The sequence below is a fragment of the Saccostrea echinata genome, unplaced genomic scaffold (assembly GCF_033153115.1).
Source record: "Saccostrea echinata isolate AGI-Se365-2 ecotype Australia unplaced genomic scaffold, CSIRO_AGI_Sech_v1 ptg000003l, whole genome shotgun sequence".
In the NCBI taxonomy this organism is placed as follows: domain Eukaryota; kingdom Metazoa; phylum Mollusca; class Bivalvia; order Ostreida; family Ostreidae; genus Saccostrea; species Saccostrea echinata.
The window spans coordinates 4,497,543-4,522,148 of NW_026889752.1; the positions used below are offsets into that span (position 1 = coordinate 4,497,543).

A 24,606-nucleotide genomic window follows, 5' to 3' on the forward strand; every position below is an offset into this window, starting at 1 on the left:
ACCGCATGTTTGTTTTTCAACATTTTTGCCGTGCTCCGTATATCACAATCAGCAGTATCAAAACGGCAATAATTTTATGACACATTAAATAAAATCAAAAAATTTTACCAAGAATTTATTGGAATTTTTAAGAAATATGTTCCTGTGAAATTTCAATTCTATATGACGTCTGCAAGAGTAAATAATAGCAGAGTCCGCGTAATATATATATATATATATATATATATATATATATATATATATATATATATATATATATATATATATATATATATATATATATATATATATATATATATATATATATTGGGAAGGCTAATATTCACAATTACGCACGTTTTATACTTCTTTTTCATTTTTTTTTATTTAAACAAGGTAATTTGTAGGAATTCGTGAACCCGCCTCAGACAAAATAAGTCAAAAAAAGAAAGACTTAAGAAATACAGTTTAAAAAGAAATGTATACTATATTTTTATTATTAAAGTGTTTTACAAAGACACACTGACAGCTAGTAAAGAGAAGGACGGATTGACAGACCCAAATTAATGATTTATTATTTTTTCAAACGCGAGGGCAGCAAAGACTATACAAGAAGTAAAATTTGTGAAATATATTGTTATCATATCACCATCCTTTGTCTTTATTATCAAAAGTTGATAAACGAAAGGAAATATAGACAGTAATATTTCAATTAGGACATAATGTTATGAAAGTACTCCTTCCTTCAGATTAATATCACCATCCCCTATGCTCAGCCATAGTGTTGCATATAAAAAAGGAAACGTATTTTTCTACTTCTTGTCTAATTGTAGCTGGGGAACTCTGAAACATAATTTTTTTAGTCCAAAACTTGTTGAAATGCTGGCTGGCTTCCCTGCATTCTAACTGTCTCCCGTTTAATGATAACAATGTTCAATAGATATCTAATTTTAGCGGAACAACTTGTAATACTAACATCCAAGCATCTTCTAAGTGATCGACTGTCGGAAACTCATTAATTAAATGATTGATTTTAAAACACTCATCTCTTACATTTTTTTTGTCATCATACAACAATTAATTTCGCTTTAATCTTGTTTATGTCGCATAAAGAAAAAAAAGTATTTTTACTTAACAAAAAGGTTTTTATAATTTATAGCATACAAATCAATCTTCGATTTAATGTGGAACACGTACAAAAATATTTTCTCCACACTTTGAATTGCTTAATTCCGTAAATTCAATGGGAAAAATATACAGATTCATACCCCTCAACTGAAGGCATTTTATCATTGGATTTTTTAAAATATTCTCAAAAAAAGTATTGTTAAGTAATCTTTGCATAATAAATCATTATCTGTTTAAGTATTAATATAGTAAATACATGTAATAGAATCAAAGTATTTAGTATATCATATCAATGTATCTATCTGTGTTTTTTAGCGCTAAGCGCATGCGCAAGCGCTTAGTAGGGAGTCTTCATAAACAGAAGTCATCCAATCAACGACCCCTATCGGCATGATGTTCTTCTAAACATAGCACCTCAAATATTCCGATAGGCGCATTTTTCTAAAAATAGCATCGCTGTAGTGATCTAGCGCAGTGCTATCATATCTTAATTTTATGATGGATCTAGCGGTAAAGACCAGTAAAGTTGCTTGCACTTTTTCTTTTAACAATGTTTAACATTAAAAAATGAGTTGGTGTACATGAATACCGGTATGACAAATCAATAGTTATAGGCCAGTATGAATGTACTATTATGTACAATAGTACATTCATACTGGCCTATAACTATTGCTTTGTTTAGAAGAACATCATGCCGATAGGGGTCGTTGATTGGATGAACTGTGACAATTGTTGAAAAAGGGCATACTTATTCACCAGAGTTCTATTAACTAACTTAGCTTAGCACTTTTCAGTACTGTAAGTACTTTGATTTAATTATAGTGAATTAAAGTACATATATGTTCTCTAGTATTAGCTGTCAAAGGGTATTTTTTGACACTATGCTTAACTATAGTTTACCACAATTAACTCGTTTACTACACTATTCAAAAGGAATACGTAGCAATGGTAAATGAAAGTTTCGTAGTCATTTACTAAACAGTTAAAGGTGTAAACGTTTTCACTACATTTAAACAAAGTCACATATTTTTTTTAACTATTGTTAATTACAAGTTTTACAATGAAAAAACAAACAAAGTGTCAAATTTATTGCTTTCTAAAGTTACATAGATTCTCCCATAGAAAACTAAAATTCAGTAGTTTTTACTGTTGTTATTGAAAATAAATACAATGCGAGTTCTTCTTGGTGTCTGAAAATTTCTAATTATTCTTATTGTTTTCAAATCATTTCCATCCATTTTTGAAATATTCCTTTTCTTTAATATATATTGGTGGTAATGTTCGCTTCATACTGACACATCTACTCTATTAAAATGCAAAATTGTATGTATGTTTCCAGTAATTTAATAAATACTAGTAACAATAGTGAAATTCGTAGAAAGTGCAAATATACACAATTGTCTTCTAAAAAAAACTTGACAATTGGAGACCTTATAATCATACACAAATTCATCTAAATATATAATGTAATTAATAGATCTAGATTTCGCAAACAAACACGCAGAACATCTCAATATCCAAGTTGATATTCATACGTAGAATACACAAACGTCATTTAAGTATGAAAAAAGGATGACGAATGTGATCTCAACATTCTTTCAAAGAAACAAATTTATGAACAGGCCATAAAAACGGACCTCTGGAAACTCCAGAGGTGGGACCAGGTACCTAGGATGAGTAACCGTCCCCTTACGACCGGTCACGCCCACCTTGAACCCTATTTATTGATATGAAATTTAATGTGATGGACGTAGACAGCAAAACATACACAAATGTCATTTGAAATTCAATGTGATAAAAATAGACAGCGACAAAAGACAAAATGTCCGGTGAAATTCAATGTGATAGACGTAGATAGCAAAAACATACACACATATAAAGTAAAATTCAATGTGAAAGACATAGAGAAAACATGCCCAATCGTGAGGGGAAATCTAGAATGATACACATAGATACACTGTGATAGACATAGATGGGGAAAACATACATTATCGTCAAGTAAAATTCAATGTGAAAGACAAAGATAGTGAAAACAGGTACAAAAATACATGTGTATACATTATGCGTTCTTTGTGCAGATATATAGAAAGAAGAAATGGATATATCCTATCAAGTTTTAAACAGAATGGGTCAGAACCAGGACGATGGATACGAAGTTGTAAGGACACTTTTTTAACTGAATTACTCAAATAAAGCTCTAAACTTTTTTTTTTTTTTTTTTTTTTTTTTTTTTTTTTTTTTTACAAAACCACCTGTTTTTATCAAAGACTAGCATTGGGTTTGCTCTTTGCTGTCGTATGTACAGCTGGTTTATTTTCGAGCGTTTTCAGTCCTCATTTATCAAAAAAATGTATTTTTTCTACAACGATGAAAATAATGATAAATAATAATCTGTTTTGTTTTTCTTAGACATTTTTAATACTTTGGTTTTCTCTATGTCGGAAAAAGAACCAGGCAGTTTTTACATTGAAAATGATCCGATAATAGAAACGGTGAAGATGGTTGTACTAATGCAATTTCTTCTTCACATTGCTACGTTTAGTTTTGTTTCATATTCTCCATAAGAATAAAGATGATTCAAATCCATTAAGTGCTGAACTAAAACGTGGCTCTTAATTTTCTCGAAATAATCTTGTTCATAATCTCTACTCTGAGACTGTCGTTCTTTGCTTTATGAATTAAACACTTTATCTTAGGGAGAACTATATATGTATGTGCTTTCTTTGATGACTTTGATATCGATTTAAAATACTACAATAAATTGTTGAATTTTATGTTTGCTAAATCAATTTTATTATATTGAATTCCAACTGACGATCGTTCGGGTTGAAAGAATAAGCAGAAGTGCATAAAAAAAAAAAAAAATATGTGTTGTAACCATGTTTTCTTTACAATTTTATAGGGCTTAAGATAAAAAGCCCCAAAGTCAATTATGAAAACGGAAAATGTTTTTCTACTTTAAATGTTAACGATGAATTCGGTATCAGCATTTTAAGTGGATATTAAGATTAAGCTGTGAAAATGCTGAACTTTCACTAGCTTTAGGTTTTAACAAAAGTCCCCCCCCCACGGTACATACCAGGGTGTGGCTCATTTGGGTATCATGTCAATCTGTCTTTATTTGCTTCAACGCCATGTTTCCTTGGCCCTACTAACTGCCCTAAAATGATAATGTACCATTTCTAAATTGGCTTGAATTCATGGGAAAGTATAAATTCGATATTCTGTAGCTTGTTTTACATCAATATGTGTTAAATATATTTAACTGATAATACGCTGGTTAACTACTCGATTTTAAAACTACGTCTAATCAATTAATTTATGTAGTTATTTTATATTATTTTCTCATCAAGGGAACATCATTCGATTGGGTAAGTTTTTGTCTTATTCTTTGTATTTCGATTTACATACTTATCCATGTTTCAGTTAAAACATTGACTATGCTTTTGGAACTGTATTATGCATTTATTTTTAATGCATATATTCTAATAAAATTTATTGCATTTGAAGATTGGACAAAACTTAGTATCAGAGAATTCAGAACAGGTAGAAAGGGAGAGGATAGGTGAAACCCAAAAGAAATTTAGAAAGACATTGTTAGTCACTACCCTACTGATGGTTCTGCTGGTTGGATTTATTACATTTGCTGTATTATTCGGCGTTGAAAAAGACAGTAGGTTGTTTAGTATCAAGCATTATTATCCTAATTATGTGAAAATATCTAGAAATAGCTACACTGTAAGCCTTCTCATACGTAATTATCTAATTAGCTATTCAATAATTGATTGAATTTATTCAAATAGGTAGCATAAGATCAAATGCACCAAATAGCATTTATTCTTATATATTGAAATTAAGTGATTTTAAGACAGCAGATCTTTTACTTCCTTCCAAAGCAATCAGGGATATCTATAAACGGCTATTTGCTTTTTTTTTTAGATCTATTGTTTCAATTTTTACAGAAAGGAAACAGTATTTACAAAGGCAAGTGGACAGTTTAAAGAAAGGCTGGAAATGTTTTAATGGTAAGTCGTAAACATACAGAACAGGTTCGATCAAAGCAAAATAATCCATTGTTACAAATTCTAAGTCCTTACCTCAAGGGAATTTCTTTCGAATTTAAATATCAATATTCTACGTATTGCGTATTGCTGCCAGTTGCATTTTTTTTTTTTTTGCTATGTCATACGCAACATACTAAGTCGTAATAACGAAATAATAAGTCGTTATAACGACATATACTTAGTCGTAGATACTAAGTCGTAATTACGAGATAAAATGTCGTACGTGCGAGATACTAAGTCATACGTACGACATAATAAGTCGTTATAACGAGATAAATCGTACGTACATGTACAGGATGTAAGTCGTAATAACGACATAATCTAAGTCGTAAGTATGACACAATAAGTTGTTATATTGAGATTAACTACCACCTTTTCGCATGTACACACACACAAATGCAAACACATGGAATAGATTTTGCATTTTTATAATATTTCTTTTCTATATGCTAGCATGATATTAAAAATATTATACATGTACGAGGGTTGTCCGGTAAAATCGTGGACAAGTTGTCTAGATTGAAAAATATTCATCACTGTGTTCTAAAACTTTCATATCTTTTTAGTACATTTTTCATCAATATACATAGCAAATTTCAAATAGATATCTGCTCAAATAAACAAAATATGAGACTTTATGTTATGTGTGGTAACGCCTTACGGCGCACGGATGATAACGTCAAAGTGTCTAAAGCAGCGTCACGTTTCCTCTTTGCTAAATAAAAGTTGGATAAGCCCCACTTAAATTCGGAGATTTCATTGATGCACATACTTGAGTTTCCCTATATTCCTCCATAAACAGTCGAGGAACCAATCTCGCAAACACATGGAACCTTCTAAAGATTTATTAGTAAGTTATGGACAGTACTTTCACTATCATTCAACTAAATAGGCCATCTTATATCGACGGCCTATAGTGACAGCGTCTTTTGCTATTGCCAGTAGCTGTATGTCCGTATGTTTTGTTCTACCCGGGGACCCGATCAAAAAGTTTCCGCTTAGAAAACTTCCATTTCACTTGTATACTAAAAATCTAGTGATATTTTATATATTTTGTTCTTCTGTAGTCATTTAATGTTTCTTAGGGCGTCATTACTACATCAAAATCAAACTGAACTGCTCTCCGGTGCGCCGTAACGTCACCAAACGTCGCCATTTTTCGTGTGTTGCGTTTACCACTTTCCCATTTCAAATGCTCGGTAAACTGCCAAAAATCAAGCAAATGCCTTGATATTTAACAAAAATCGAAATAATAGATAGAGGATTAAAAATAGGATAATTTTTACCACAACCTTATCTATTTAATACTTTTATTTCGAAATAATACTCGTGTATTTGCCAAGAAACCCTAGTTTTTTTATCGTGCGCCGTAGGACCGTACCCTGTGCACATTCAAGCATAATAAAATCTTTATTTTTGTCTATATTTTATCAAAAAAATTAAGATGCACTTAAATATGATGAATAAACATTTGCTGAAAATTTCAGCTTAGTGCGCTCATTACTTTTCGAGAAAAAACGCTTTGTCCACGATTTTACCGGACAACCCTCGTATTTATCATTTTTTCCTGTCAAAGAATTTATGAGCTGGATTTTATTTAGCGGCCATTGACACCAACTATCATCCCACCCCTCACCAAAAAATTCTGGGTGGCCATTGAATTTATTATCAAAATGAATTCTTTTCAAATGTTTATTTGTTGTTGTTGAGGATGTAAATGCATAGAAATGCTTTAATTTGTCCTCGTTGTTATAGATGTGTCAGTTTTCAGTACATATGTGCGAAAATCTGTTTTACGTCATATATATAAAATCAACACACATAGTATTGGTGTCACCCGCGTTGTGAAATGGTTAGGGCGTTAGACTAGAGTTTCGGATTGGAATCCTACAGCGGGATGTGGAGACCGGTCTTTCGGTTGAGACCGTATAAACTGAGGTCCCGTTGTCACAGCAGGTGCTGGTACAAAAAAGATCCTTCACTGCTCAATTGCCATAAGTGCCGAGTATTTACAGGTCTCAGTTTGCAACCCCCCATCCCCCCCCCCCCCCCCCCACCGGCAACTTGTGGCGTCTCAATATTAGTAATCAAAGTACTGAAAGTACTGATGGGAGTTGATTTTAATGACGGTTTCAATAAAATTTAATGTTGAACACCTTGTTCACAGGTTTTCAAATTATGTTCATTAATGCTTCATAATTAAGTAAGCGAGGATCAAATAACAAAAAAAAATGTCACGATTCTACAGAAAGGTAAGGGTTTTTTTTTTTAAATCTCACAATAACTTTGGAATGATATGCCAAAACGTGTAAGACGTGTATCTCTGTTCAATATTTTTTTCAAGAAATTAAAAGTTCGTTTATAAGGGCTATTAATATCAACTTAGTTTTTCGACAAAATGTGATACAAGTTGTAAATTTGAAAATATCACTCCTTTATATGTAAAATATTTGAGTAAATGATCTTTAAGTGCACGTTTCAATATACATCTAGAGAAATAGTGTACGTTTTGTTTATTTGCATAGCGGCCATATTGTTTTCGTTATGGCAGATTTTTGCTAAATGCATTATATGAGAGAAAAAAAAAAAAAAAAGAAAAAGAAAAAAAAAAACCCAGAAATTAAAAAAATATATATCATCAATTCGTAATAATGTTTTACTTATTTGACTCTTTTATTTTGTCCTGGATCGGAATGCATTTTTTTTTAACAAAATAAAGAAAAGTTAATAGTTTTGACAATCTAAAGCGATTTTCATAACACTGATATACATGTGAAAAAAATGTGGTTATAGAGCTTGCAAGGTCTTTTTCAAGTAAATTTATAAGTAATTGCTATTTTATGATTTCGTCCTCATCTTAAGTGAAGTTGTGGATCTTGTACTTTCAGTTTTTAAAATGCATGTAATTAGGTTTTTTTTTACAGCTGGAAATCACATTTAAGACAGTATTTACAAAAATTGAACTGCAATTCCAATGGGGGAAAATGAGTTGTTTCTGGACTGGGGAAATATTGAACTTCATTGTTGTCATATGATGAAGATATGATCTTGAAAAATGTTTATTTCTGTTGCATGTATTAAGATTGATAATTTAATTTTTTTTTCTGAAAAATATCACAAAAATAACGAATATTCATTAACTGTCACGTTGTCATCAATAAGGTGTACAGCACTTATCCATACGATGTACTTTGACTAAATTAAGTTAAATCACGACAAATACTGGTGATTAGAAAATTAATGGAGCAAGATATTTATCAGGAGCAACGTATATATCAGGAATAAAGATTCTTCTCAGATAGTGACTTGGATTCACAATATACATGTTGTGAAAAAGGAAAAGGCTTACCAAGTGTAAAGGAATAGCTTATCATTGATCTTATAATGTCAAAGTGTAGGGGAAATGTACCTAGGACACAGAGTACAGCAAAATTAGGTTATATATACATCAATATTTATGTATAGGTGTACATTGATTTGCAAATTTTCAGTTTATAGCGGAATAATTTGTATTGCGCCTTGTTCATTGTACAGCCGGGGATGCTTTTTTTTTTTTTTTTTTTTTTTTTTTTTTTTTTTTTTTTTTAGTAAATTTGTTAAAACAACCCCAAATTCCATGTGCATACAATAAAATAGCCAAAGGGTTAATAGAATGTTTAAGGGAAATGGCAATTTTTCTGTTGTTAAGAAATGATTTTCAGGCATGCTTCTTAATTATATTATATTATATAAGTTAATATTCTTTTGAGCAAAAGAGAAAGAGCATGATACGCAAAATGTTACACATAGGTATTTGTACTCAGAAAAATTCATAATATAACCTAAAACTACCCTTTATAAAATTCGCTTTCTCTAAATGTTCTCTTTTAGTATCAGAGAGTGTGAATTTTAATAGTAGGCTAATTTTGGGTTATATTTTAGATTTCCCAATTGTAATACTTTGTGAATACTTCATAGAGGAATATTCTATATATAAAGAGTCGAAGAACCCAAACGAAACGGGGGGGGGGGGGGGGGGAGGGGTCATCCACAAAGACCTGTGCTTATTGCGTGGCATAATTCATTTTTAATTGTTTCATTTTGTTCATTTTTATTTTTTGTTAGAATCTAAATAAGATTGCAACGGGATCAAAATATGTCATTACATACACCAAAATGCAACATATTTTGTCTTTGTTCGCAAAATGGATTCAAATCACACAGTTTTGTGTTAGAGGAAATGGACTATCTCAAAACCCCATCCCATCCCAGAAATACTCCGTGTACCCCAAATTAACCAAAATATTGATCCACTCCGAATCCTATTATTTCACCAATGAACTTATTTTTGAGGCAATTACATGCTCAGCATTCCTGCAAAACAAAAAATAATACGCAAGCCTTATAGATTACAATCTAATAAAAATTAATCCGGCCTGTGTACATGTATACTATCAATAATTATCATTCCGGGCACAAAACTAAACGGCTGCTAAATCAGAGGTTAATTATAAGTTTGTCGAGTTGGTCACTTCTGCTGCAGTGGGAAGATCTTATCTGCGGCTATAGAACTTTACACATATTAGAGATTAATTTGGAAGCACATAATGCCCGCTGTGATAACCAGTCAAGTGCATACATGTTCGTATATATAACAGCTGGATGTTGCGTTAACATCGTCTGTATCAATTAGGTCCAGTTTTCAGTTTACCAACATGCATTTAAGTGTGTATCTGATTATTAATCCCGTTGTTATTGAACTATCATATTGTATAAGTATGCTGTAGTTACTAGTATAAATGTTTATGCATTGCCATATAATCACCAGAATACCTTCAAAAGAAAGAAAGACTAATTATTCCTTTATTTCCTTTTGTTTTGTTTTGTTTTGTTTTGTTTTGTTTTTTTGTGTTTTTTTTTTTTTTATTTTTTTTCCAGGCAATATGCATCTCTGTTTCTCCGTGGTTCTGTTTTGTTTTCATGGAGATATTTTTTTTTTAAATCTACGTCAGTGAGAGTTTTTATCAGCCAATCAGCGAAGACAGCAAAGGACTCTTTACATTTATTACTGATCACATATGTACGTCTTTATTTCGCGCACATCAGATGCTGAATAAGATGACTGAAACCTTCCACACTGTGGCCGAGTGTGGGAAAATTTACAACTGCAAATACTGTTATTTAGAGTCAGTCGTAGCATCAAATGTTTTGCAATGTATTGAAATTGAAAAAAAAAATATTTTTCTTGATAAAGAATGTGTTCAGATTGTGTTTTTCATCAAATTTCTTGATCATTTTGATGTACTATTTCTTGTCAGCGGCGATAATTTTCCATTAATGATTTTTCTCTCGTCGAAGTGATTAGATCGAAACACTGTGTGTTCTTGGGAAGTGTATAGAGAGTTGATAAAATCAATTCCCAAAAACAGTATCGAAGGGACGTTATACAAACAAACAAACATATAGCACTGGTGTACTGTACATAATAGGATTTTTTCCTTGGTAAAATATAAATCTTTTGTACTTTGTAGCAAGGAAGATTTCTTGTTGCCTTAGTAATAAATGATACAAATAAGACTCTTTCCCATACCCAATATATACGATCAAAAATAGAACCGGACAATTTTTCAAAGATGCTCACGCAGTCGAATCCGCTTTACTGATTGAATAACATGTGAATTCTTGATTTTTAATGTTTGCAAGAATTTGTTCCCATGTGCATATTTCACACAACAATATTACAACTGACATTGTTATTTTTCCTTTAAGAAAAGTAACTTTCTTTGTAATGTTGCAAAGGAGAATTATCTGTTAGCATTAAGACTAATAGACTTGCTCAAGTCTCTATGTTTTACTGCTCTCTATCATACTTTTTGATAATGTCTATGTTTGATAAAATTTAACTATGGTAGAGAGCAGAGGACAGCAATAGAAAAATAAACAAATAATAAAAAAACAAAACAGAAAAAAAACATTGAGACTTGAGGAAGTCTAAAAGATTAACTAAGATTCATTTTCTTGCATTGAAGTCCGACTTATTTCCATAGTTTGAATTAGTTTTTGGTTTCGAAAATAACAATATTGATTAATATAAATGAATTCTCTTTTAATATCTTGCATATTCTGTTAATAAGAAATTCAAGGACCGATCCAGGAAATATTTCGAGGTGGGATGTTAAATACCCGCTCAAATATATGCACATGTTTCGGAAATTATTCTAGAAAAACAAAATTAATTACATATACGTAAATGAAAGATTTCAAACGTGAACAGTTTATTTCGTGAGTGTCTGTGTTTGTTTAGTGTGTAAGGTTGATCTCGACGTCACGACTAATTATCTCGTTATTACGATTTAATTTATGTTGTAATTAAGACTTATCATCTCGTTATGCCGACTAATTATGTCGTTCGTGCGATTTTGTATCTCGTACGTACAAGATATTATCTCGTACGTACAACATATTATCTCGTAATTACGACTTATTAACTCGTTATGATGACTTAGTATCTCTTTATTTCGATTAAGTATCTCGTTCAAACGACTTCCTGTATGTTGTTTGTATGACTTATTATCTCGTAATTACAACTTATTATGTTGTAATTACGACTTATCATGTCGTTTGTACGACTTAGTATCTCGTTCGTACGACAAAGCAAAACTATTGTCAACTGGCAGCAATACGCTTCCGTAATGTTCCAAGACTAATTGATATGATAAACAACTCACCGCAAATTTTGCTGTAATAGATCTTGACAAATGCCTTTATCAAATCTATTTGACTTTTTTCTTAGATACACCGGTGGACTGCAGATGGCTCTATGATAAAGGAGTTATGATGTCTGGTGTTTATATAATTTGTCCATGGAAAAGAGGAGAAACAAACTTACATTGTGTGCAAGTTTACTGTGATATGGAAACAGATGGCGGGGGATGGACAGTAAGGATGACTGAGTGATTGGCTAATTGTTTACGTCTTTTTAGCTCACCTGAGCTGAAAGCTCAAGTGAGCTTTTTTGATCACCCGTTGTCCGTCGTCCGTCCGTCCGTCCGTCTGTAAACTTTTCACATTTTCAACTTCTTCTCAAGAACCACTGGGCCAATTTTAACCAAATTCGGTACAAAGTATCCTTGGGTGAAGGGGAGTTTAAATTGTTAAAATAAAGGTCCAAGTCCTCTTACAAAGGGAGATAATCAAAATAAGACAAAAATAAGGTGGGGTCATTAAAAAATCTTCTTCTCAAGAACCACTGGGCCAAAATAGCTGAAACTTATGTGGAAGCATCATGGTGTAGTGTAGATTTTAAATTGTTAAAATCATGACCCCCGGGGGTAGGGCGGGGCCACAATAGGGAATCCAATTTTTCCATTGAAATATATAGGAAAAATCTTCTTGTCAGGAACCACTGGGCCAGAAAAGCTGAAACTTATGTGGAAGCATCATGGTGTAGTGTAGATGCTAAATTGTTAAAATCATGACCCCCAGGGGTAGGGCGGGGCCAGAATAGGGAATCCAAGTTTTACATTGAAATAAATAGGAAAATTTATAAAAAATCTTCTTCTCAAGAACCACTTGGCCAGAAAAGCTGAAACTTATGTGGAAGCATTCTGGGGTAGTGGAGATTCTAAATTGTCAAAATCATGACCCCCGGGGGTAGGGCGGGGCCACAATAGGGAATCCAAATTTTACATTGAAATATATAAGAAAAATCTTTAAAAAATCCTCTTCTCAAGAACCATTAGACAAGAAAAGCTGAAACTTATGTGGAAGTATCCTGGGGTAGTGTGGATTCTAAATTGTTCAAATCATGACCCCCGGGGATAGGGCGGGGCCACAATAGGGAATCCAAGTTTTAAATTGAAATATGTAAGAAAAATCTTGAAAAATCTTCTTCTCAAGCACAACTGGGCCAGAAAAACTGAAACTTATGTGGAAGTATCCTGGGTTGTGTAGATTCTAAATTGTTCAAATCATGACCCCCTGGGGATAGGGCGGGGCCACAATAGGGAATCCAAGTTTTAAATTGAAATAAATAGGAAAAATCTTTTAAAATCTTCTTCTCAAGAACAACTGGGCCATAATAGATGAAACTTATGTGGAAGCATCCTTGGATAGTGTAGGTTTTAAATTGTTAAAATCATGACCCCCGGGGGTAGGGCGAGGCCACAATAGGGAATCCAAGTTTTAAATTGAAATATGTAAGAAAAATCTTGAAAAATCTTCTTCTCAAGAACAACTGGGACAGAAAAACTGAAACTTATATGGAAGCATCCTGGGGTAGTGTAGATGCTAAATTGTTAAAATCATAACCCCAGGGGTAGGGCGGGGCCACAATAGGGAATCCAAGTTTTACATTGAAATATGTAAGAAAAATCTTGAAAAATCTTCTTCTCAAGCACAACTGGGCCAGAAAAACTGAAACTTATGTGGAAGTATCCTGGGGTAGTGTAGATTCTAAATTGTTAAAATCATAACCCCAGGGGTAGGGCGGGGCCACAATAGGGAATCCAAGTTTTACATTGAAATATGTAAGAAAAATCTTGAAAAATCTTCTTCTCAAGCACAACTGGGCCAGAAAAACTGAAACTTATGTGGAAGCATCCTGGGATAGTGTAGATTTTTAATTGTTCAAATCATGACCCCCGGGGGTAGGGCGGGGCCACAATAGGGAATCCAATTTTACATTGAAATATATAAGAAAAATCTTCTTCTCAAGAACAACTGGGCCAGAAAAACTGAAACTTATGTGGAAGCATCCTGGGATAGTGTAGATTTTTAATTGTTCAAATCATGACCCCCGGGGGTAGGGCGGGGCCACAATAAGTATTAGAAGGGGGGAAATCGGGTAAAGAACAGCATGGCCAAAGCTACTCAGGTGAGCGATGTGGCCCATGGGCCTCTTGTTTTCCGGTATTTTTTAACCCATTTTCACTCACCAGATGTCGGTGAAAGTCTTTAAGCTCAACCCTTTACTGGGCACACAGGGCAATTGAGCAGTGAAAGTCTTTAGCGTGCAAACGCCTTCAGTGACATAGTGATGTTCTTTAGCGTGCAAACGCCTTCAGTGACACAGGGCTTTGATTTTTAAGGTCTCTATCAGAATACCCGCAACTTTCACTTCAATTGTGCTGAGAGCTTACAATTGGCGAAGGAGCAGTTGTTATCAATCAATATTTTATGCCGACTGAGGATTAATTCGTTTGGGGCCCGAACCTACGACTTTTCGATTACAGAGAGAGGGCTTAACCGACTGAGCTTCTTTGTCGGCAGACTGAAAGGATGTTAACCACATTGTATGGCTTGAAAAATTTTAAAGTTTCTTTATTCAGAATATCCAGTACACGAAAAAAAGTTTTGAGCTGCAAAAAATTAAATTCATATTTTTGAAGTATATGGAAAAAAAAAATTATCCTGCAAATAGTATATAAGGTTAGTGTAAATTTTAGCGTATTAGAGGAGATATTTATAATTAATTTATCATTAGCTCTCCTAATCGTCTTTCACCGTTGTTGTTATTAAATTAAACTTTCAAAATTTTTATCTTCTTCCATAGAACCAATTTCAAACCAAACTCAGCAAAGGGTATTTTCGGGAATAGGGGATTTAAGTTCCAATTGTTCAAACTGAGAAGGAAATAAATAAGACAAGACAAAAGAAAGATGATGCTAATTGATATATGTTTCTCAAAAAAAATGTGCTAGGAAAGACGAAATTTGTGTAAAAGCTTCTGGCCTAAAAAAAATAAATTTGTTCAAAGTTCAACCTTTTAAGATATTCTTTTCAAAATTTCAAAAGCCACATGACCATGATTGGAAAAAATAAATATGCTAACATTCTCAAGTAGTGAAGATTCACTTGTCTTCAATTGCAGCCCTGTTTGCTAAGGTTGGACATAAAAGGGATGTTAGTGTTATATATATATATATATATATATATATATATATATATATATATATATATATATATATATATATATATATATATATATATATATATACAGGAAAACAAGTCCTCTCTTCAGGAAAAGCAAGAATATATCAATATTGAGACATCCACAGTATGTAGAGATTCAAGTTTGTTCGAATCATAGCACCTTGGGGTACGGTATGAATTTATGAGGGATCAAACTCAATATCAAAGGAGGGGGTTTTAAAACCTTTTCACAAGAAGTAGGGATGTAATATTAGTCATATTGTTGTGTAAGCATCCTTAAATATTACATATTCTCATTTCAATATTCAAGCATCTCAATATAGTGCATATTTGCATGTTCACACTTTTTGCAAATTTCTGTCCATGGAGCAAGAATTGGGCTTAAAACAGGTATTCAAAATGTTGATTTTTTTCTTTCCATGGAAATGCAGTAGACGGAGCTGATCACTGCTCTAGAACTCCTAAAATAGTGCTATCCTAATATGGCTATTTACAATGAAATAATAACACACTCTTTCTAATCCCCTACAGTGCCAAATATAAACACAATTTATCTGACACTTCACGATCCCACCAAAAAGAAGTATATGTTGATGCAAACTTTCAATGTCGGGGACTGTGCATGTGAATATTATTTTTTAACAAGTACCAATCAAATTATATATCTTAGTACAAGTATTTTATGTTTCTGTGCCTTTTTTATTGACTCAACTCTTTAAATAGTTCGGCTGATAAATAAGGGTTTTGCTTAATGACAATGGTTATGTTTAGTTTAATTCAAGATGAAATTAAAAAAAGTTTTCTGAATTGAAACGCATTTACATGAGCAATTAAATGGGGGTTAGCAATTTTGTTTTCTATTTCTTTCAAAATGTGATATTAATGATTTCATTATATAATTTAAATTTATGTTTACAAAAATTACGTCACGGGTTCGAATCCTACTCGGTACGTGGAGACCTCTCCTTCGGATGAGACCATATAAACCGAGGTCTCATGCCGAAGTAGGTAATGTCATGAAAAAAATCCCTGACTTCTCAAAGACCGTAAGTGCCGAGTACAGATCTAAATTTGCAGCTTTACACCGGATAGTGGTGGCGTCTCAAAATGAGTGAAAAATTCCCGATAGGCTCTCAAACAAACAAACATGCTTTTTTAGACAACAACAATATCAAACAAAATTCCTGCAAAAAATATTTTGTTTATGTTTTTACTAAATCGGAAGTGATGAAAGCGTTAGAGTGACTAAACGGAAAAATATGTTATGGTTCCATCAGACAAGGCTGATAACTATATCGTCTTTGTTTGTAAGGCTCATCATTATTATGATTGTATTTTGGAAGAACTTGTTTTAAATTCTACGTCTGAAAATCCTACATACACTCACAGTTCACTTTCTAAAGAAGAAATTCTTCAAAATCATATTCTAGTATTTAATATTTTCAATATACCAGTCAACTAAGGTGAGTTCGATCTACCCTACCTGTACTGGATTCCTAAGCTTCATAAAAAATCTTTACAAACAAAGATACATTGCTGGGTCAAACAAATGCTCTACCAAGCTCTTATCCTTACAAAAATACCAGTTGCTGTAAAGGAGAAACTTCAGACGTACTGTGTTACATCTTATTCTATACAGTACCCGCATCGTTATTCTTTACAATTCTATCGTGTCCTATCGTGCGTTTATCCTATCGTATCGTGCGTGTATCCTATCGTATCGTGCGTGTATCCTATCGTATCCTATCGTATCGTGTTTTCCGTTTATCAGGTTTTGCGTTTTCTATCGTGTTTTCCGTTTATCAGGTTTTGCGTTTATCGTGAAGATCGTTTATCAGGTTCTATCGTGTATCGTGTTTTGCGTTTATCGTCTGCATTCGGAAACCCTCGCTTTTTATCTTTATCTTGAGAAGAAACACCCGAGGTATCCCGAGTTCATTTTTCGTTTTGTTAATTTATTTAGGATTAATTTAACTGTTGAACAGAATCACAAATTAATACTCTAACTCTGGTATATTTGTTTAAGAAAATAAATAAAATAAATAAATAAACGTCAAGTACCGTGACCAAGCAGAGAGTGTAAATCGAAAGCCAAATTCTATTTTTGGACATGAAATAATCCATCTACTAGTCATTCGTTATTATTTTTCTTTAATTTGTCGATTTGTAAGAAACATTTTTTGTCAAAGATAGAAATATTATACTTCCTTTACACAGAGTCACAAAAGCAAGACATTTATTAACTTTGCTTTGATAATTATAGAAACATAAAGCAGTAGATAGTTGTGTGAAAATAAACTATAAATAAAAAAAAAATATATATCAGCATCATTATTACATGTAAGTCAATCCTTTCTATCAATAACGGAAACATAAATTTTGTCTATGCGCGCAAGTTTTGTTGTTCCTTTTTATTTTTTTTTTTGTTTCTGTGATGTGTCAACAAGTTAAATTACAGTTTATTTTTCATGAACATGCTCCATTCAATTCATCATATGATAATTATATATTTTAATATAGGTGTTTGCCATTCATATTTGACTACTGCATTTAGAAGATGTAAAAACAAAAAAATAAATAAAAAAAAGATAAACAAAACCATACTAATTCTTATTATACAACTTACCTATTTCGATGTGAAAATGAAGTGAGTATACATGTATATACCGTAATTAAGTGACAGGTGGAAGCGCTTCCGTGACAAGAGAACCGACACCTAGACGTACCTGCCTAATCAGTACACTGTCTTCTTGTCAGGTCAAGAATCCACCCCCCCCCCCTTTCCCCCTACATGACCGGCCCTTGTGTATTCAACGTAGACATACCTGAACTCCTCTCTCACCTGGTGTCAGGTATTTACCTTGAATCCTACTAGGTTTCAATAAAATGCATTTTCTTATTTTCTGGATATCGTTTGAACAACACTTAATTAATAATTAAAGATTTTATACTAAGAAAATTGGTAAATGTACACTTCCGTTACAGATTAAAAATTTAATAAATGAATCAAATAAAATATAGGCGAGTTTTGTCCCCCAAACTCCGTTGATTTAGTTCATTTGTATACTTTTATATAATTTGTATAGGTTTAAAGTATTAAACATTATTGGTTTGATCAAATTTAAAAAAAAAATGCGCTTGTAGTACTTCCGGATCTTCGGGTTTTCTATGTAAAATAAAAAAAGAAACATTTTATTATTCGAAGAATATGGTAAATAATTTTTAGCAGAAAAATACGAACATTTGCCTCGCACGATTTTTTTTTCTTATTAAAAAGGCGCCTCAAAGATACATGTAAAAAATTAAAAGAAATCGCCCGGATCTCCCGTGATACACAAGGCGAGTAAATACCTTGAATTTAATATTAATGTTTATCGATTGCATTAAATACTTGACTATGTTCAAGAAGTCAATATATATTTTTATTTATTTATTTATTTATTTATTTATCTATTTATTAACTTACTTACTTACTTATTTATTTATTTATTTTGCTCTTTGAATTGGATCTTTTTTTTTGAGTGGTTATGGAACACCCCCCTTCTTCCCCGCTGACTATGCCTCAAGTGGGATTAAGACTTTCATAATTTATTACAAAGTTTTGTCTAATTTTGCCGATGTAGTTCTATATAAGATAAATTTTGTAACAATTAATACAAAGTCTAATAGCAATAATTTACAATTCTTCAGTCCGAAAATCCTCTTTTCGTATTGTGGAAATTAATTTATATTTTTTTTTGTGTGTGTATGTTCTAATATGTTGTATACAAGAGTATGTAATAATTCAATGTTATTATTTAATACAAAGTTTAAGTACCCGATAAATATATTCACATACATTGTAAGCTTAGCATACACGCGTCTATAGTAGATACAAATTCTGTTATTGTAAATGTTTATAACACAGGCATGCGTAGAAAGCAATTTCATTTTTTGGGGCGGGCTCTAAAAAGAAATGTTTTGAAAAGCAAACAAAAGAGGCTGAAGACATTATTATTGTTTGATGGGCAATATTATCATTATATTTCTACTGTATACTACGCATGTTGGTACACTGTAACTTTTTTAGGTATACGACTGCATGCTCTCTTCTTAATCTTACATGCCTATAGCATTAGAAATACCAGAGAATAAATACAAAAGAATGGAAATGCGGTATTTTTTTCGGATACTAGATGATGACAGATCTAGTGACGTTTATTAATTTTATTGAATTCGGCCGGTCTCCTTCCACATATATACACAATTTTATACAATGTATGTAGGAATACGTAAATACTTTCTATGTGCACGGGATATGTGTAACATATATATTTATATATAGGAGAGATTATTTAATCACAGTCCAGTGCTCAGTCTATATAAAATTAATTTATATAAAATATAAATTTAAGCAAGTTCGTAAAAACTTTGAGGAGAAAGCATTAACATTAAATAATAATAATGATTTTTTTTTTTCGAATCCCCCCCCCCCCCCCCCCTTAAAATTATGACAAGTAATTTTTTTTGTAAGATTTGAATTATTAAATACAGATTATTAAAGGCGATTTTGGATACATAAAAAACTTCTAGCACAAGTTATTGAATCTAAATATTTCACTTTTTACATGGAGTTCTTCCGTAAAAATAATCAATGTTTGTTATGAATTTCATAAGGTTTTATTTGTTAAAATAATGAATATATTTATAGCGTTTCGTGAATCTATTGACATGGGTGTAAAACTTTGCTTGTCTACCGAATTTTTGAGCCACCTATAAATTAAAATCTCCGTAATTAAACGATTCAAAATTCAAATTTAATGATTCGATGGAATTTCGACATTTGTATAATTACACAAACAATCGCCTAATTTCCATCATAGATTGGAATTAATCTTAAATAATTACAGTTTGAATTTGATGACGATCAGTTTTATTGACGGAAAAAATGTATCTTTTACAAAGCATCATTACTTCAGATGTTTTATCACGATAAAATTAATATACTTTATCATTTAGATATGCGGCTTTGTAAGTAATTAAAATTATTATTCTACTAAAAAGGAAACTTTTCGTCTTGTCAAAAAACGTTTCGCATTTTGAAACAATCCTATCAGGTTTTGCGTTTATCCTATCGTGAAGATCGTTTATCAGGTCTATCGTGTTTTGCGTTTATCGTATTTTGCGTTTATCGTGTTTTGCGTTTATCGTGTTTTGCGTTTATCCTATCGTGCGTGTATCCTGTCCTATCGTGCGTGTATCCTATCGTATCGTGCGTTTATCTTATCATATCGTGAGTGTATCCTATCGTATCGTGTATCCTGTAAAGAATAACGATGCGGGTACTGTAACTGGTGTATATCAGATGTGGATCCTCAAAAACACGAAAGAACTTTTAGAAACTTAAAAAATCACCGTTTTTTTTAAAAGTCTATTGCATCCAAACTTGCGACTTTTCTCTACTTCATACAACAATTCCTCACGATTAATTGAAATCTAGACTTTTTGATATCATAGACAACTGCTTCTCAAATAAAAGCGGAACTCGGAAATTTTCACATTTTGTGATTGGTCATCAGCAAAATTACTTCGTTAAAAACCACTCTGATTGTACAAACAAGTACTCTGAAGTTGATATTAAAGGGATGCTGGAGTTCCTCATTGAAACATTTATGTGGTCTTCGGAGACCAAAGTTCCAATAAACTGTTATAATTCTGTGGGCACTAATTGTGCTTCTTTCTTAGATAACCTGTTTTTATATTCTTATGAAGCAGAATTTATTCAAAAACTTCTACACGAGAAGAGGAAAACACTAGCTTTGACCTTCAATTTAACATTCAGATATTTCGACGATGTTTTATCAAATAACAATAGTTATTTTCATTCGTATGTCGACTCCATATATCCCAGTGAACTTGAAAAAAAGAAACCACACAGTCTGCAACACCTGTTTCATATTTAGGTGTTTTACTGACTATAAACGAGACATGTAAGGACAAGTTAACAACTAAATTGTATGACAAACGAGATGACTTTAGCTTTCCCATCGTCAACTTTCCTTAATTATGTAATAACATTCCACTATCACCTGCCTAAGGTGGTTATGTCTCCTAACTTATTCGCTAGTCAAGAGCTTGCTCAAAGTACGATTAATTTTTAAAGGGAAGCAGTCTACTCACTGATAAGTTGATATTACAGGGATTTCAACAGCCTCGTTAAAAGTCAGCATTTCATAATATTTATGGTCGCTATAATGACCTTATTAGGAAATTTAACCTATCAGTCGGTCGTGTTTTGGCTGTCTTGTTTCATACCAATTGTTAGGCCTTTGTTTTTGTACAGAATTGACTACGAATAGTTCCGTCTACCTTATCAAAATATAGGGCTCACAGCGGGTGTGACTGGTCAACAGGGGATGCTTACTCCTCTTAGGTACCTGATCCCAATTCTGGAATTTCCCGGGGTCCGTGTTTTATGCCACACTCTTCACATATTTGCATTGTTTATAAATTTTCATGACATCGATCACTGTTTGTTATCTCCACCTTTTGCATTTATAACCTTTCGATTTGAAGATCAATGTTTTTATATTATATAATATCTACGAAGGTGATACAAAGAAGACAGTCCGGCGATGTGAGCTTTGAAAGAAATTGGGAAGAATATAAGATGGGATTTGGAGATGTTTTTACAAGCTACTGGATTGGTAAAAAAAAATAAAACAATAATAAATGAAAGACACCAACTATGAACAAAAATGCAATTTATGCTTAGTTGAAGGTATATTTTATGTTAAAAGCATATAAAAACTATAATAAATACTCATACTGTTAAGCAGTATGCATATAATACATTTTCTGTCTTTTTTCAATATTTACATTTAAAACTTCTCGGTGAAATAAATTTTGTTTTTCACAGGAAATGACATCATACACCAACTAACAAAAGAAAAAAGTAGTTCTCTTTACATGGAAATTACTCTCTTCAACGAAACAGTCATGTTTATGAAATATGAATTTTTCTTCATCACCGATGAAAACACTGATTATATCCTGAATATTAGTGGAAAAGCAACTGGAACATTGGGTTTGTAATATATTTCTTCATTTAAAATGCAACCACATGTTAATTTAAATTTACAATGCGAATGATTAATTTCATTTTCTCCGATTTTTTTTTCATTTCAGAGATTTGGATTATGTAGCTTAATTAAGAAAACTTATATTTCATTACCCGTCACAGTTCCATTTGATTGCCATAAGCCCCAATCTGCTATTATTGTTACATAATTAATAGTGCTGGACTCTATGTAAACTAAAATCATTTTGGATTTTATTCAAAGAATGGGAAATAAATAAACAAAATGTTTCAAAATGGTTTATTGTTAATTGGAAAAAAAAAAAAAAAAAAAAAAAAAACTTATTCAGCAAAATAGTCTTTTCCCTGTTGTTTACATGGTGAAACTTTTTCCCCACTAAAACGTCATATGAATTTTTGCATTTTAAAATTTCTTTTAATGTATATAAACGTTCAAATTAACTTTTCATTCATCCATTTAGGTATATGAATGTCCGTAAGCGTCCATCAAAGTAATCATAAATGTTGTTAAGACTAAAATGAGAAATACATGTGTTTACAATCAGTGCCCTAAACTTTCAGAATATGACATCATTTTATCAATCATAAAATGCTAGATGAAGTCACAAAATGCTAAATGGTATATTGTTTTTCTGAATAGCACACTACTCTTTGGAGTCGGTGAAAAATGCTAATTTCTAGCAATGAAATGACAACATTTATCTCAGATAGATTATAATTGCATACCGTTGATGTTAAATAAAATACATTTTTAAAGTATCCTCCTTTATCAATTCTAATAACCCTTGTATCGTTTTACTCTTTATTTTTCTTTTGAAAGGAAACATCATTTTTTATGTAGGTGCGCTATCGATGATAATATTGATAGTATTGATTATTTCACTTACAGAAGACAGGATAAGGAATGTTCCACCATCAGACATGATCAATGGGGCAAAATTTAGTACTTATGACAAGGATAACGACCAAAGTAAGACATATAGCTGTGCTGTTGATCACCAGGGAGGATGGTGGTATAATTATTGCCATGATGTGTACCTTAATGGTCCTTATAGCCCTGGAGAGTGGCCTCAGCCTTGGTTCCCTCCCTTACCGGATGGATCTAACATTACCAATACAAGGATGATGATCAGGCGCAAAAAGATGTAATATAAAATTGATCAGCTGGAGTTTCATCAATAAAACTGTCTATTAATGCGATTCATTCTAAATTGAAGTGAATCTTCCAAATGTTAAAAAATTTCGATATGCCACTGCTGTAAAGACAAAAATCTTTTTCTGTAATTTTGTGTTTATTTAAAAAATAAACAACTTTATTCAGTGAACATGGCGTTATGAATAGCAATTGCTCTGCTGGTATATTCCATGATGCGCGCTAGCGCATCATGGAAAGTATGCCAGCAGAGCTATTGCTATTCATAACGCCATGTTCACTGAATAATCGTTGTTTATTACTTATATTTGCATTCTGTGATGTCAAGAATATCAGAGGAAATCCCGGCCTGCATAATTGCACCGGTGCTTGTCCCCAGTGAAGAAAAACATGACAATAAAATTAGTAAATCTGATTAATAATAATTTATCCACTTTATCTCCAATTAATCACAATATTTTTGGTATTTGCTTATTAACCACAGTTATCTGGATACAATCCGCGCCGTCGTAAAATTCTTAATTTTTTTGTTTTGTTGCTGTGACGCGCAATGACGTCATCGTCATCGAAACTCTCTGAGAAAAATTATAAATAACAATACATATGCTTTATGAAAAAGAGAATGTTTTTACATTAATTTTAACTTAAGAATGTTTTTGTTATGTTTCTTTAAGTTCTTAAATTTCTTTTTAAGATTTAAAATCGTTCTTGAAACAGATGTCCGAACGTAAAAAAACCGTAGCCTGAAGAGTTATCGTTCTTTGCAACAATATGCGTAAAAATGAACAAATAAATTAAAGATATAGATCTCTGTTTAATTCGTAGAAAGTTTTATTTTACAATTAAACACGTTGGCTAAATTTTTTTAAATTAAAAAAAACCTCAATCAGTAATCTTAATCATTTTAAATTGCTTTTTTCCTGGAGGATTCCATTAAAAGCTTAATTTTATTGCTTTTGCACAACATTCCGTATATATACTTCTGAATGTGTTGTTTAAGTGGAGTAGATTGTACAGCGCCAGTATAAAAAACGAAATGAACTTATAGCAGAAGCCAATAAATTTTAAAATATCTGTTTCTTTTATCTCCAATCCATATATATACAGTACCAACCAGACCCAACCTGACACAAAGCAGTCCCAGAACAGTCCCGGGGACTGCTTTCTGGGACTGCTAAAGAACAGTCCCAGAGCGGTCCCAGGGCAGTCCCACAGCGGTCCCAGTAGTCCCAGCGGTCCAAGAAAGCAGTCCCAGCAGTCCCAGTGGGCGGGGTTAATTAATTTATTGGGCG

At 32.3% G+C, this 24,606-nt stretch overlaps 2 protein-coding genes across 2 annotated transcripts in view; one reads left to right on the plus strand and one right to left on the minus strand.

Annotated features, from left to right (window-relative positions):
* Nucleotides 1-24,606, minus strand: part of LOC133178530 (heat shock 70 kDa protein 12A-like) — a 74,387-nt gene that overhangs the window by 17,640 nt on the left and 32,141 nt on the right. The gene's annotated exons all lie outside the window — the stretch shown is intronic.
* Nucleotides 3,193-23,929, plus strand: LOC133178529 (microfibril-associated glycoprotein 4-like). Its single transcript, XM_061313224.1, has 8 exons — nt 3,193-3,265; nt 4,461-4,478; nt 4,618-4,780; nt 5,070-5,132; nt 11,944-12,089; nt 21,673-21,769; nt 21,982-22,149; nt 23,051-23,929. Exons 1-8 carry the CDS (start codon nt 3,203-3,205, stop codon nt 23,308-23,310), a joined length of 978 nt encoding a protein of 325 aa, XP_061169208.1. The 5' UTR covers nt 3,193-3,202; the 3' UTR covers nt 23,311-23,929.

Coding starts and splice junctions, on each gene's coding strand:
- LOC133178529 (XM_061313224.1), top strand. CDS start 3,203: ATGGATATATCCTATCAAGTTTTAAACAGAATGGGTCAGAACCAGGAC. Junction 12,090..21,672: donor CAGATGGCGGGGGATGGACA/GTAAGGATGACT, acceptor ATATCTACGAAG/GTGATACAAAGAAGACAGTC. Junction 22,150..23,050: donor AAAAGCAACTGGAACATTGG/GTTTGTAATATA, acceptor TTTCACTTACAG/AAGACAGGATAAGGAATGTT.